At 48.2% G+C, this 14439-nt stretch overlaps 5 protein-coding genes across 5 annotated transcripts; 3 read left to right on the top strand and 2 right to left on the bottom strand.

Annotated features, from left to right (window-relative positions):
- Positions 1–179: 179 nt before the first annotated feature.
- POJ06DRAFT_112595 (uncharacterized protein) lies at positions 180–1429 on the bottom strand. Its single transcript, XM_056184097.1, has 2 exons — positions 1115–1429; positions 180–1066 (listed from the first exon to the last, which is right to left on the bottom strand). The coding sequence occupies exons 1-2, from the start codon at positions 1283–1285 to the stop codon at positions 458–460; spliced, it is 780 nt and encodes a 259-aa protein (XP_056043001.1). The 5' UTR covers positions 1286–1429; the 3' UTR covers positions 180–457.
- Positions 1430–2852: 1423 nt separating this feature from the next.
- Positions 2853–4587, bottom strand: POJ06DRAFT_290762 (uncharacterized protein; the record flags this gene model as incomplete). Its single annotated transcript, XM_056190350.1, has 3 exons — positions 2853–3258; positions 3309–3956; positions 4006–4587. The coding sequence occupies 3 exons, from the start codon at positions 4585–4587 to the stop codon at positions 3004–3006; spliced, it is 1485 nt and encodes a 494-aa protein (XP_056043000.1). The 3' UTR covers positions 2853–3003.
- Positions 4588–6804: 2217 nt separating this feature from the next.
- Positions 6805–7872, top strand: POJ06DRAFT_281774 (uncharacterized protein; the record flags this gene model as incomplete). The annotated part of the gene is made up of 6 exons (XM_056189974.1): positions 6805–6912; positions 6934–7038; positions 7074–7169; positions 7251–7311; positions 7367–7702; positions 7742–7872. The coding sequence occupies 6 exons, from the start codon at positions 6805–6807 to the stop codon at positions 7870–7872; spliced, it is 837 nt and encodes a 278-aa protein (XP_056042999.1).
- Positions 7873–10704: 2832 nt separating this feature from the next.
- POJ06DRAFT_281773 (uncharacterized protein) lies at positions 10705–11897 on the top strand (the record flags this gene model as incomplete). Its single annotated transcript, XM_056189973.1, has 6 exons — positions 10705–10743; positions 10924–11017; positions 11075–11242; positions 11300–11455; positions 11576–11684; positions 11738–11897. The coding sequence occupies 6 exons, from the start codon at positions 10705–10707 to the stop codon at positions 11895–11897; spliced, it is 726 nt and encodes a 241-aa protein (XP_056042998.1).
- Positions 11898–12850: 953 nt separating this feature from the next.
- On the top strand, positions 12851–14025 carry POJ06DRAFT_253891 (glutathione S-transferase). Its single transcript, XM_056187692.1, has 3 exons — positions 12851–13077; positions 13137–13190; positions 13274–14025. Exons 1-3 carry the CDS (start codon positions 12989–12991, stop codon positions 13890–13892), a joined length of 762 nt encoding a protein of 253 aa, XP_056042997.1. The 5' UTR covers positions 12851–12988; the 3' UTR covers positions 13893–14025.
- The last annotated feature ends 414 nt before the right edge of the window (positions 14026–14439 follow it).

Genomic DNA, 14439 nt, shown 5'->3' with positions numbered 1-14439 from the left:
CTTTTATATCGGATGTCCCGTTCAGTTGCGCGTTGACGGGAAACAAATTAGTCTGCTAGTCTGCTATCTATAAAATGAGATGATAACTGTACACCATGATTTTACTAGCTCTTACGCATCTTGACCCTAACCCTGACCCAGTTGGACGCTACTGTATATACTTATTGTCTAATTAATCAACTTTCTAGCTTCTTTATTCCCACCTCATGGTTCCACATCATCACAATAATTGTGTCCTCGGAAAATCATCGACGGTCCCCTCAACCAACCTTTTGTTATCAACAAATCAGGTCGGCCGTATCGTGGAAAAGAAAATTTCAACTGTTGCAGATGAATAGCGAATACGATTTATACGAATAAAAAGGAAAACCGCCAATATTCGCGTTCGCAACAAACAAAATGGAAATGCCTGAGAAATCTATGTACAAGGCGTTGCGGATTTCCAACAAAAGGTTGATTATGAATCACTCTGGGTCACACTTTTTTGCATAAAAACAGTTGGGACAACCCACGTTTTACCGCTTAGATCCGGGTGTTCGTAAATTTGTTCCACTCGTTTATAGACGTCGTAGCCACGTCGCTCATACCAGTCCTGGTTGGTCACCTTTGAACAGCAATCAGTGAACGCGCTCTCAAGAGAAAAGAGACGACGACATACCACGGGGTAAGGAATGCCAAAAGCTTTCCACGGTTTTTCATCACGAGTGAATTCCCTAGCAATCGTCTCGAGAGCAAGCGCTTTCGCGCACAAAGGTTCATTAGCGGCCATGTTCTCGACTGCATCCATCGCAGCTCGACCAAGCCCATTGCCTTGCAACGCTCTTGAGATGTAGAACGTACTGATACAGTAGAGACCTTGTGACCGATCAGCGAGACTGCGATCAGCATTCTCAGAATCTAGCGATATATGACCGACGGGAATGAACGACCGCGGTGTGTCAGGTAGTGCACGTGGCTTCCCTCCAAATAAGGAGGCTGAGTCGAGGATCGACTCCTTCTCTGACTGAAATTGTATGATATGCCGAGCTAATTTGTTATCTCTGTCGGGGTCATCATCGGAAAGCACCTATAATTGAAGTCAGCCGAGTTATATGAGACAGCGGGAAACCCATACCACCCATTGGATCGCCATCTTGCCGTCAATCTGCAAAGTTCGCCATTTTTCGATCATGTCTGATCTCCAGCCGCAGGCCACTCTTTGCTCGTATAATCGTTGTCTGTGTTCACTAGAATTTGGATTCCAAGGAATAAGGACGACTTTGGCGATTTCTGACCGTTTCTCCATGCTAACTGTCACCGGGAAGCCTGGGTATCCTCAGTTGATCGGAGATGATAGTTATCAGGCAGGCGGGAGGTTAACTAAGTATAGCGACCAGCAGTGATCGGGGCATGACAGACCGCGCGGCCGCGGTCAGCGGCCGGGTTCATACGCATTTTCAAGCTGTCCAGGGTACAAGCACTGGATATAGTCGTGTTAGAGCCCTATTAGAGTTTGGTTACCCCTATAGAAGTAAGCTGCCGTTCTAGGGTGTGGCGGAAGTCATTAACATATCGATTTTGAGTTTCCTACATGGAGCAGGTAAGGCCTCAACTAGAATATGCCACGTATTTCGACTGTCATCGGCGCCACCCGTAAGGCATGTACGCTGCTCGAACAACTTTTCTCGGTCGAGACTGAACAGATTGCTTGGTACTACGCGAGCGCTTGCTTTGCATTCACGACTGGGGTGTGGTATTTACATTCGGCCATAGCCGCGTTGTCATGTCGGTTTTGTCCGAACATTTACATATGCAACATGCAATAACTATTGCAATATTGCATGAGTTTATATTGTATTGCATATTGCAACCATTTGCAATACGCAATACGCAATACGCAATAAATACAATATTGGAAACCATGCCTGCTTTCGTTCGCGGGTTCAACCAGCGCTGTACAAGTTTCGAAAGTGGATTATATGGCTGTGTCTGCACACCTACTCACATTGAGCACTATATTAACGTGGGTGATATAGGTGGTGGAATTTCTAAATATATCTAACAGACAAAGTACTGTTCAACTTCATACTGATAGCAAAGATGGAAGTATTCCACTGATCACAGTTCCTGGCATGCTTATTATATATCCAAGGGTACGTTACTCTAGGTATGAGACGACTCCAGGGCAGCTTCAGACTATTTCTGCAATGCCTCTGCGATATCCAAAGAGAAATATTGAAGATCATAGAATTCCTCGGGTGGCGGATTAGTTGCTGATGCTGATGGATTTCCCACGCGCATGGCCGCAAGCACCTGCTGGACAAAGATTGAGCGCATAAATTAGAAGATGGGGTTTGTATGGAACGTCCATGCTCATGTCTTCACAGTTGACCGTCCCTTACTCCCCTACACGCTGTATGGGCCATGCAGCACAGGTAATATGTATAGGGCCTCAACTTATTTTGGTCTATTACGCTTCCCTGGACTCGGGCAATGGCTCAAGTCAAAGAAGACTACAGCTGGGATCGGACATTCCAGCCCCATTCCAGATGCTGCAGTTCCAGATGTGGGCGCTGGTCCATAGTAGCTCTGCTGAATATATACTCCGTCATATTATGTTGTTATTATCTGTATACTATCGCCTGTGTAATGATAGAATTACTATTTATGTATCTTTACTAATAACGAACGAGTATTATTCGACGCAAAACGAATATTCGGAACAGCCCTACTTCCAACAACCCCTCCAAGTTTCACATTACTGCCACTATGCTCCTATTTATTAGTATCTTACGGAGCAACCCCACAAACCCTGATCCACTTGGTTTTGAACTTAGGAAATGGTTTAGATTATTTATTATGATGCATAAGCTCGACGGAATCTACGTCCTTGATATATTCTGTACCTGCGAGCAGCGCCGAAAACCTCAAAAAATCACGAAGGCCGCAGCCGCGAAATACAATCGTAGACACGGAGATTCCTGAAAACAGGATAATGATAAGAAAATATGCGATGATGTATCCTTAGGAAAAAACACACCACCCATATTCTGTGGCCATTGTGATTTGAGGAATAATGATGGCGGAATAGATTGAGATTACCTCAAGCTCCAGATGAATTTCATTTTGATGATACCACGCAACACTACCCAGGCCCCAACTAATGTGAAAGACTCCGAAGTTCTCGTTGCTGTTGTATCTAAATCCGGACGAGAAATCTTGAAATGTGATTGCATGGTCCGACTTGTTCGAAATTCGTAGCCGATAGTGGAAAATATCCTGAGACCATTAGAGGGACAATTTATTTCTCAAATACGTGAAGAACATACACTGCCGTCCGGTATTCCATTGGTTTCTGTGTTGTACAGAAACGAACTTCCAATGTGGTAGTGCGCCCAGAGATCTGGAACCACAATGTCTTGGGCTATGATGGAATGCGCTGAGCTCGGTAGATATATGCCGGCAGGTAATCCGTCGAAATATTCTACGCGTTCATAATTATACGTCAAATCTGGTCTAGAAAGCGTCCATATGTCCTTATCTGAGCCCACGCTGGTAAATCTCGGGTCTTTGACAATATTCGACTGTGGAACTGTACAAAAATATGGTCCCTCGTTCTCAGTAACAGAGAAACTGTAATTTGACACCATACGCTCAAGCTGTCTGTTTTCTACGAAGCTGTATGTGCTATTCGCAGGGTCGTATATGTCGACATAGTAGAGATAGAAGTCGACACCCGTCCCTGCAGCTTCGAATGCGATCTCAATCTCCCCTTTGTGATTAGCAGAAACGACCTGCCGGTCAATATTTCCCGGGTCTTTCCCAGCTGAAGAATGATAACCGCTTACGCTTGCAAAAGTTCTGTAGCTGCCAACTGTGTGAATATCAAGGTCAATGTCCGCGCTAGTGTAGCTGTTTGTAATTCCACTGGAATGTCCACCATCTCCAGCCGCCATGATTGAGAAATTGAATGTACTCTGGCTGTATTAGCACGCACCTCTTTCAGATAGATATAATCGGGCGTACCCAATTCCAGTTACCCGGTGTGGCAATCCGAGTCACGGCAGTAAATGCATATGCGAGGCTGTAGTTCATGTACGGTTTGAGGCCGGCCACTTTTTGGTTAACAGACGGAAGAGGGACAGATCTCTGCGCAACTGTGAATGCAGGTGCCGAAGAATTGTAAAACGGAAGAGGTTCCATTGTCACGCGAGCATAGCTAATACTGCGATACGTCTCCTCAAGCGAAGTACCTGGCAGGAATATTCCCGCCGGAGAGCCATCATCCCACAACATCTTCTCGAAAGAAAACTTCCCATTCGCGATAGTCCAGTCCGATAGTTTCTCAAACCGCGGTGACTGCACAAAGTTAGAGTCTGAGATGCCATATGACACCGTTATGTTCGAAAATCGCGTTTGAGTGGACTTCTTCAAGCCTACTCCTAGTCCCACGCCCAGTGCGATCGCGAGTGCAATCGCGACGACAACTGTGGCTACAATCCAGACAAATTTGCGACTTCTCTTGGACTTGGGGTCAAGGGAATGCTGCGTATCCGCAGTCTCAATGTCAAGCTCGGGCTGAACCTGGCCCTCTGCTGATGCCGACATGACTGTGCGCCTGATAACAAGTAATTAGCGATCTGTGACGATTACTCTCGCTATATAGGCACTGGCATGCGGACCGCCAGCAGCAGGGCGATGGATCGGTCACCACGAGCGGCTGTAGTCAGATTCTTGTCCAAGCGTTAATCCCAGAGAAGCGCAATATTAGTGCGAACTAAACTCTTGGCAAGTACGTTTCACTGGGACGGTGTTAGTCTCGATGTAGGGCAGTGTATGTAACTAGGGTTATAGTTATATGGAAAATGTAACTCATGTGCTTGTGACCCAATCGATAGATGGCAGCGTACGCATCCACATCGAGAGTGTTGCAACCTAGCTGAGAGGACGGAATGTTGAAGGGTACGAGAGATTCTCAGAATCATGACGCAAATTCACTCCTTTGAGTTTTATCTTCTGGATTTCCCGCGTTTCTTTACGGGGCTCAGATTTGCCCAGTAAACGTGTGTTTTTATACATGTCCACGCTCTTCCTGGTCCATTCGTGAAAATGAGACACTGCGAGTTGTTCTCCGTGATACATCTTACGCAGTCGACAGTGCGTATGTAGACAATTGCGCGGGGCTCATAAAAGTTCATTACTGGGGTGGGAGGTGTGGTATACAATTAGGTTTATTAAAGCTGACTCAAGCGTAGTCCCGATCCTGAGCCGTACTCTTTTGAGTCATCGGCGGTGAACACATTCTTCTCGTTTCTCGATAATGTGTTTTCATTATTTAATTTGCTACTGCAATCCCACCTGCTTGGTTAAGGCTAGGCGTCATATCGCTACGTCCATCGACCTGACTGACTGTCTAATACTGATTTTCCTGGTGCCGTACCTGCAAGGACCACTACGGTTACGACAGTCAAACTATGAAGTATAGAGAATATATGTTTGATTGTTGCTGCTCGCATTTAGAGACTTTCCGGCATGATCCTCGTCAAAGACCGGAGCTGCATTGTCATTCATAACAGAAGTGACAGAGACAACTTCGTTCTTTGCAAAAGATCAAACAATAACAGAATCTAAGCCCCATTTCTCTCAAGTCTCAACGGCTGCAATTCTGTAGCCAAACATATATGAGAGTTCACCACACGGCGTTCCGTCACCTCAGCCGCCTCGGGAAGTCCACAAGATGCAGGCGGAGCAAGGCTCACGCCGCACGCTTACTCTATCTTCCGTGGTCACATGCGTATTCGACGTACTGTACATAAGCGCCAGTCGCAACATACTCTAACTCAGAGGTGTCCATGAAGGGGTCATGATCAGAACTCAAAGACGTATATACATAAACGCTAAGACCCAGAGAGCTGGAAAATGATTGATACCCACCAGTCAGCGGAAATTCTCTTCACAGGGCCACAACTTTTACTACATGAGGCTTAGGGATCTACTGTTATTGCAGATCCTGTGGGACTTCAACACTCCCTCTTTCCCGCTAGACTGTGGGACCACCAAGTCCAGCTCCCTGGTCACCTTTATAAGATACACACTAACTGACGTTACATATTATCTCAAATACTCTTATAAATAGTGGTGGATACGATTCGCGATTAATCGTTATTCGTATTCGTAAAGTCGATTACTTAACTTTACGATTAACTATGCGAGCTATGAGGTTGGTTACCTTTTGCAAAAAATCGTATAGTCATGCACGTGACTTTCATTATCTGCTCTGAAATGGACACGTAGAGGACAAACAAATAATTGAATTAAAAAAGGCACAAAATTACAATTCAACTGCTGTTGAATATTGGTCTGCAAGTAAAGTAAGCTTTCTCATGGTTCCTGACTCCATCGAATGCCGCACATGCCGTTGGCCCCGTATACATGAACGAATATACATAAACGAATATGTAAATAAACGAAAGAACGTGTGAGAAGAGTGTGGGCGTACGGATAGTACCCTGGCGCGTCCGTACCCAGTGCGAGCTCTTCCTGACAACATGCGCAGATTCCTGCGGACGGCGTCAAGTGTCCTCCAACTCTCCGATAAACGAGGTCATGCCATGCCGCTCCCAGTGGCAACTTGCCACAGGGAGAACCTTCACACCGATCCGGAGCTCGCTACTAGCTGGATGCTCCTAGTGGGTTAGTATGACGGCTAATTCCTTTCGCCAGAGACCAGCTCTACTCGGACCGCGTGCATCCGTCGATACCCATTCTTCACCAGCGGCGGTACTTGTCCTGGTCCAAGTCCAGCACCAAGACGCCATCGCGCACATGCTGCAATATGCCATACGGACGCTGACCACCCTGCTGTCGGCGCAGTTCCGGGACATGACGGAGCCGCTCTACCACGAGACGAAGGAGATGCTGTTGCAGGCATGGGTGCTTGTCGCGACGTGAGAGTCGATGCGTACCCACCACAGACAGGCGTGGATGAGCGCTGGCCGGTCGTTTCGCTTAGTGCAGGGCATGCGCTTTCATGAGATCGATAGCCCCAGGAATAACAGCGTCATATCCTCCCCGGAAGCGGCGACTTCATTGAGACTGAGGAGAACCGCCGGGTGTTCTGGATGGGCTACTTGCTCGACCATCTCTTCAGCATGCACAACGACTGGCCCATCACGTTGAACGAGCACATGGTAAGGATATCGATGCCACCCACAAAGTAGGCGACTGCTAGTCTAGACTGCAAACTGACGCGCCTCCTTTACAACCCACAGGTCTGCACCCGCCTGCCAGTACCGGACATGGAGTTCCAGAGCGGCCAGCACGTGCTCGGGGGTTCCTGTCCGAAGCCATGACAGAGTTGCGCGGCCAACAGTACAATATATCTAAGCCTACGGACAAATGTCGTTGGTCTGGGCGGAGCAGCGTCGGTGGCTGGACAGCATCCTCACAACCAGGCTCCAAGTCCTGTCGAAGTGTTATCCGTCACCCATCGAAGCCTATGATCCGCTGCTTTTGTTTACCAACATCCTGGGCCAGGCCACCGTTGTCTACTACTGCAAGGGCATGATGAAGTCGGTGGCGAACCTCGTCGACCCACTGGAAGCCAGCACCGAGCTCTTGGAGTGTCAACATCGGGCCCTAGCTGCCGGCGCGACCATCGTCCGACTCGCCAAATTGCTGCGCGATTTACACTTCTCCAAGGCGAGCCAGGTTTTCGACCAAGGTGGCGGCCCCGTGATGGTCTGCTAACAGTCTTGTCTAGATCCATTGTTCCGCGAGCTGAAGAGCGTCAATAGCCATGAACAGAGCTCTATGTATTTGTTACCGCGGTCATGCATCTCTACGTTGACAGACTTGCTAAATCATAGCGCCAAGGGGCGAGATACTAGCTAGTAAATAATGCACAGGCCTCGGCAAGTCAATGATACTAGAATAGAAGCTGTTGTCGGCCGCTCGCGTGTCGTTCTCAACCTGTCTCATGGGGTTCCCTTCGCTTGCAATAACGGCTTCTTGAATAGGTAGGTTATAGGTGGCCGCGGTACGATCCGCCATGTGTTCCTCTACGGTCAGCACTTGTCTCGTCACCGTCCCCGTCCCCGTTCTCGTTCTCGTTCCCGTCCTGCCCAAAAGCCCTGTCGAGGCGCAGCAGCGTGTAGTCGAGGTTGCCGTGAAACAAGAAGACGACGCTGAATCGGTCTGGCCGGGTTCTTCTTCCCTAACCCGGTGGATGGTGCTCTTGTAACGGCCGCCTGTGATGCGGTTGATCATGTCGCCCATGTTGCGACGTGGGTGTCCCTGTTGGGCGGCACCGCGACCCACTCGCCTGTCTCGCGGTCCTGTACCTCGAGCCCAGCGTGGTCGTCCTGCAGCAGCAGCGTGATGGCGCCAAAGTCGGTGTGGGCGCTGCTGCCCAGATGCCGCTTTTGTCGTTCACAGTTGCTGGCACCAGCAGTAGGAGCAGGAGCAGTAGGCGATAGTGCACCAGCCGCAGCGGGCAAGCCGGGTCGTTGGGTTCAAGCCCGGTCATTGGCCTCGACGGGCTCGCGGAAGTCGTGCGGGGCGAGCAGCTCGGCTGGCGGCCACACGTTGGGCCCCATGAAGAAGCGGCGCGACGCCATGCGCGGGTCGTCGGGCGGCATGTCGGTCTCGACAAAGAAGCTCTCCTTCATATAGGGCAGCACGTCGTCCTTCCCTGAACGGAGAACTGAAGAGACACTTTGAAAATTCGTTCGTAGGCTGGAATTAAGGCACAGTACAACTCTATTAAAACATTGGGCTGGTAAAGGTTATTCACCCCGCAGGTTGTTTGAGAAAGAAGCTCGGCGTTTGTGGTCAGTATGATATTCCGGGAATACGGGCCGGAAAAACTTCGGAGAATAATTTTTGTGTTTTGCCACGTATAAATCTGCACATAGCTATAACTCCAACGGTGTTTAGACAATCCGTGTGGTCATGACGTAAGATTACGACCGGACACTTCGTGTTATAAGAGAATCTACTCGGGGACGAAACTAGATTACTAGAATATATATACAATACAAATGCGACCCAGTCAAATCCTTGGCCAGGTACGGAGAATGTAGGTTTGGATATCGGTGTTCAAATCCAGCTTTACAGTTGCGATAGATGACACGGGAACTACTTAGGTACATAGGGAACCCCCAAAGTAGACCATTTTTGTTCCACGTCCCGCTGTCTACCTCAAGTTGGCTGGAACTAGGGCTGTGTCGGATGCGGATATCCGCCTAATTTGACCGTATCCGCCATCCGCCATCCGCCATCGCGAGGTTGGCGGATTTACATCCGTCATCCGTCATCCGCCATTACAAGTTTGTCGGATCCTCATCCGCCGTCTTGTCGAATAAATCCGCCTTCCTATCCGCCTTGATCGGATAAATCTAAAATAATTACACTAGCCTAATTAGGTTAGAAAACGTTATTTGGAAATCAAAATTTCACCCGATTCGTTAATACGACTCTCTCACCTTAAGTAAATAATAAAATAGTCAGGATTACAAGACAATGTACTTGTCAGCAAACGCGTGCGGCATCGACGATCTGCATTCTGTAAGCGCGTCGACGAGAATGTGCAATGTTCTGCCTGAGAATTAATCCAGTCTTTTCAAATCTCGAATACAAACCTCGAAATCCATAGCTAACTCGTTCGGACATTGCGATAAAATATATCCTCGCGGAACTCTAAGCGTTTCGAGAATATACACTTCTCAGCTACATTACAGTGAACTTGGACCTGACCTTAAATACTCCACATCGATCTTTCCTAATTAGGAAATTATCCGCCTTATCCGCCATCCGCCGGCGGATACGGCGGATAAATATCCGCCAGTTTGGGACCTGGCGGATATTTATTCGACATCCATATCCGCCAACTTAAAATGCGGCGGATATTTATTCGAGGCGGATAATTTGGCGGATAGAATCCGCCACATCCGCCCATCCGTCACAGCCCTAGCTGGAACATAACTAGCAAACAAGTCGGAGACGCCTACTTGGCATAAGAATAAATGGCCTGACCGTTACCCTCAGAGTCATCGAAAAACTGATAGAATGCCTTGTCGCTTTCGGGCTCCTTCTCGCTGATCGGTTACCAACATTCTTCACGATTCGATTTATAGCAAAGTTAACGTATGAAGGTAAAAGCCCAATCTAAAAGAAAGATAATATTTCACTTCCATTGCGGTCCCCATATTGTCTACATAGAAGTAAACCTTGGTCGTACCTGGAACGGTTGCGAGCTCTGCGTCTTCAACCTTACGGATAACACCGTCGCCAGGGAACATATCGCCAGGCACGTTGAAGACGGGAAGGAATTCCGGAGGGCTCCAACGTTGGTCTCGGGAGAAAACGACCAATTGAAGACGGCGCTGTAGAAAAAGGAATCTTGGTGGTGCTGCAGTCAGTTGATGTAATTCTATGGTCGTCAGTAATTTCTGTGCATACCACGCGCAGTGTCCTTGACAGGAATTTCAAGGCCAACAGGAGTGCCAGTAGGTAAAATAGGGATTGTGGCGATGGATCGAGGGCGATGAAAACAAGACTGGTGTTGCAGGTGACCATTTCTCTCTCATACGGTAGCTTCTCCCGTTTAATATAATCGTCCAGTCTCTCCTAACACCTAACTGAAATCGTTAGTATTCATAACTACCGTCTCTGCTCGGAGTTTTATTCGGGAAACCATCTTTCTTTACTCCGGCTTATTAAGCTATGATCGGTTCGCGTGAACGAAGGGCTGTGAACCGGAGGGTGTATTTTGGGGCCGTCCTGACCCTAACTCCGGGCTATATTTGCAACGGCAACGGACCGCCGGGCTCATAAAGGCCCACTTACCGTGCAGGTTGGCTGAGAATTAGTATGGAAAGTTATTCCGACCGATACCATATTTAATCCGGGGTGTTGACCCAAACCGCTCTTGGTCTCACTGAGGTCGCCGCACCTCTGACCAGAATCGCCTTGCCCATTCGTGACGCCTCTGAGCTGAAAGAAAACCAGGTCCTCATCAAGATCACGGCCACTGGACGTTAGTTCAATATCCTCCCCTTTGTACATTCGGTCCCTATCCCTAACGATCTCACAGTTGCGCCTCTCGACCAGTTTCGCGACAGAGGACACCTCAATATTGGCTCGCGACTCCCCGCTGTCATTGCCGGCGACCTGGTCGGCACCGTGGCCAAGAATGGTCCAAACGCTACATTTCCAATCGGCGTCCATGTCTTCTCTCAGATGTTATTCCATCTCCCCAAGGGTGGCAGTCTCCAAGAATACGCCGTCATCGACTGACGCTACGCCGCTGTTGTCCCAGCAAACATCTCCGATGCCGAGGCTGCCCTCTACCCCATCAACGCCGTCCCATCTGCAATGAGCCTGTTTTCCATGTCCGGGTTCGGTTTACCCCGTCCTGGGCCGCCTGGGTCCGAGGGCTTCGATTACGCCTCGCAGAAAGTGGTGATCGTCGTTGGTGGGACTGGCGCGCCTAGTCCATCATTGCCATTGCATCCCATTCTGGTGCGGAGCTTCTGAAGATCCTCGGTGCTACGCATATCATCGCCCGCCAGGACTCCGATATCGAGGCGGCAAGTTCGTCGTATTGTGAGGGATGACTTGCTCTACATGTTTGATATGATCACACTCGGCAATTTGAGTCTTGGGGCGTCCCTCCTGTCGAATTCAAAGAAATGGACTCTTGTGTTTCTCGTATCAGGGCAGGTGGATGAGGCTGTGCTTGCACAGATTTGGCCAGCTGTTTTTGGAAAATTCTTTCCACATGGTTAGAATCAGGCAAAATAATTCCGTTGAAATATAACGTCATTGACGGCTTGGATGCTAAGAAGGTGAATAAGGCGTTGGACGAGTATGGACAGGGGAGAAGTGCGGAACGTTATCATGTTCGCATTGACTAAGCACTGTGTAAGGGATTGGCAGTCGGTCAACCCTAAAGTACTATATGGACTAGAAAAGCTTGAGGGTTAGTCCCAGCCTATACCTGGGTGTTGATTCTCTGTGTCCGATACCGAATCCATATCAAGCCACTCTTATCTGGACTTGGGAGTGTCAGTATGCTTCATATCACGCGTGCACATATATCTTGAAACTGCCCTATTGGTATCAAGAAGGCTACATTGATTCTCCTGTTATGAGCGGAATGGACTCGCGAATCCAAGGCATACCTGTCGTCCCACGGACCACCAAGGGTGACCCTGACCCTGACCCTAATCTTCCTGCTATTTTAGCGCAGTGTATGGCGACTAACGGTTAGTCGCGACAATCGTACCCACCCATTGCCACCCTGTAATAGCATCACCACCCTTGCGGTTATGAGGCTGAAAATAAAATTATATGTCAATTGGACTGTCTAATACAGTTTTGGTATTTTTTAGTTCCTCACTAAAATTTGATAATGAGGTAGTTTAGTAAACTTCTGGGGTACATTGGTCCTAAACTATGGGCAAATGAAATTTATGGCCGGCAGAATATTACCCTACTTTTCTAATTAGGCTAAGTGAGTTTCCTTCTTAGGCACTTTATGTTTGCCGCTAAGGAACATAAGTCTCATCGCAGACTTCCCAAGAAGCGACCGCGTCTCGGATTGCGTGCCCGATATGTAGTATTTCAGTTTCGATTGGCGTCCGCGCTGCGTTTATTCTTTTGATTGATTTCGTGTTTGCGCTTAGTTTGTCTCTGCTCTATATTCAAGATTTAATGTAATTGTATGACACCAGGAAAATGAGGGTGCTGTACAACATTAGACATCTAAATATTTAAAGTTTCAGGGTTAGGAAAACAATCAAACAATGGCCGCCAGGGTTAAGGTTAACCGTGATTGTCGCGACTACCGTTAGTCACCATAGGCTAGATTTGTAATCAGTCTCCATGACGACATAGAAACAGGGTGTACGTCCCTCCATACCGACAATTGATGATGAACTCGTTCTGTTTCTCTTGTGATAATTCCAATTGACTCGAGTTATATTTGGTAAATATTTTCTTCATCATGGCCACTGCTAGGACTCCTGATATCACTCTTTACACCGCTCAGACTCCCAATGGGATCAAGATCTCCATTGCGCTGGAGGAATTAGGGTACGTTTATGGTACTTGCTGGATGATTGGCAAGATTGAGTATTGATAGTCTCGTGCAGTATCCCATACAAGGTACACAAGATCGAGATCAGCAAGGACGTTCAAAAGGAGCCGTATGTATTCCACAGCTTTGACTATCCTTCAAGTGCAATCACTTCGCAGTCAATACTAGTAACTTAAGTTGACCCCATCCTAGCTGGTTCCTCGAGATAAACCCGAATGGACGAATTCCGGCCATCACCGATACCTTCACCGATGGTCAGAAGATCCGTCTCTTCGAATCTGGCAGTATCCTGGAATACCTGGCCGAGCAATATGACACCGAGTACAAGATCTCGTACCCCCGAGGCACACGTGAGTACTACGAGACCAGAAACTGGCTCTACTTTATGAATGCGGGGGTGGGACCCATGCAAGGTCAAGCCAACCACTTCAACCGCTATGCGCCGGAGCGCATCGAGTACGGTGTGAAGCGCTACACCAACGAGACCCGCCGACTCTACGGAGTATTGAATAAGCAACTGTCCACCTCAACGTCCGGCTTCATCGTGGGCGACCACATCAGCATCGTGGATATCGCACACTGGGGATGGATTGCGTCTGCGGGGTGGGCAGGCGTCGATATCGACGAGTTCCCTCATCTCAAGGCGTGGGAGGAGCGTCTCGCCGCTCGCCCTGGTGTCGAAAAGGGCCGACATGTGCCCGACCGGCACACCATCAAGGAAACTCTGAAGGATAAGAAGCTGCAGGAGAAGATTAGCAATGAAGCTCGGACCTGGGTACAGCGGGGTATGGCTGAAGACGCGAAGAAATAAGAGGCTGTCTCGTGCGTTTGTATATCGACATTTTATTTCGGAGCATAATGTGAAGCAGAACTAATAGATAGTCTTCAGTATCAACTCAAGTTATCAAGTCTCAGTTGTGATAGAGGAGGGGTTGAATGTAGCATTCCCAATACTGTCTAGCTCATTTACTAACCAAATACGGTTTGATACATGATCCCGTGATCTGGGCGCATTATCATCCTCCCGTCTATTTATAATCCTGTATGGGAAAGACGAAACTTCTCCGGTGCAGGGTCCTGGTGGATTCCTAAGGTTGACACCAAGTATCGCAATGTCGTCTTCTCGCTTAGGGAGCCCCCAATTTAATGGGTCGGATTAATAAATCTAATAAGACGAAGCTGATAAAGAAGTAGGGGTGGACACGAATAACAATTTCCTCTATTCGTATTATTCGTATTCGCAGAAATGGCTATATTCGTAACGAATATAAGTCTGAACTGTGCCAAGACGCTAGTGCAGAGGTCAAACTTTAATTCAGCCAATCATGACGCGTCAAGGAGTAATGCGCCAATGAATA

This window comes from Lipomyces tetrasporus (assembly GCF_029532465.1).
Source record: "Lipomyces tetrasporus strain NRRL Y-64009 chromosome Unknown POJ06scaffold_6, whole genome shotgun sequence".
Classification (NCBI taxonomy): Eukaryota; Fungi; Ascomycota; class Lipomycetes; order Lipomycetales; family Lipomycetaceae; genus Lipomyces; species Lipomyces tetrasporus.
This window is presented reverse-complemented; position numbering and strand designations above follow the sequence as displayed.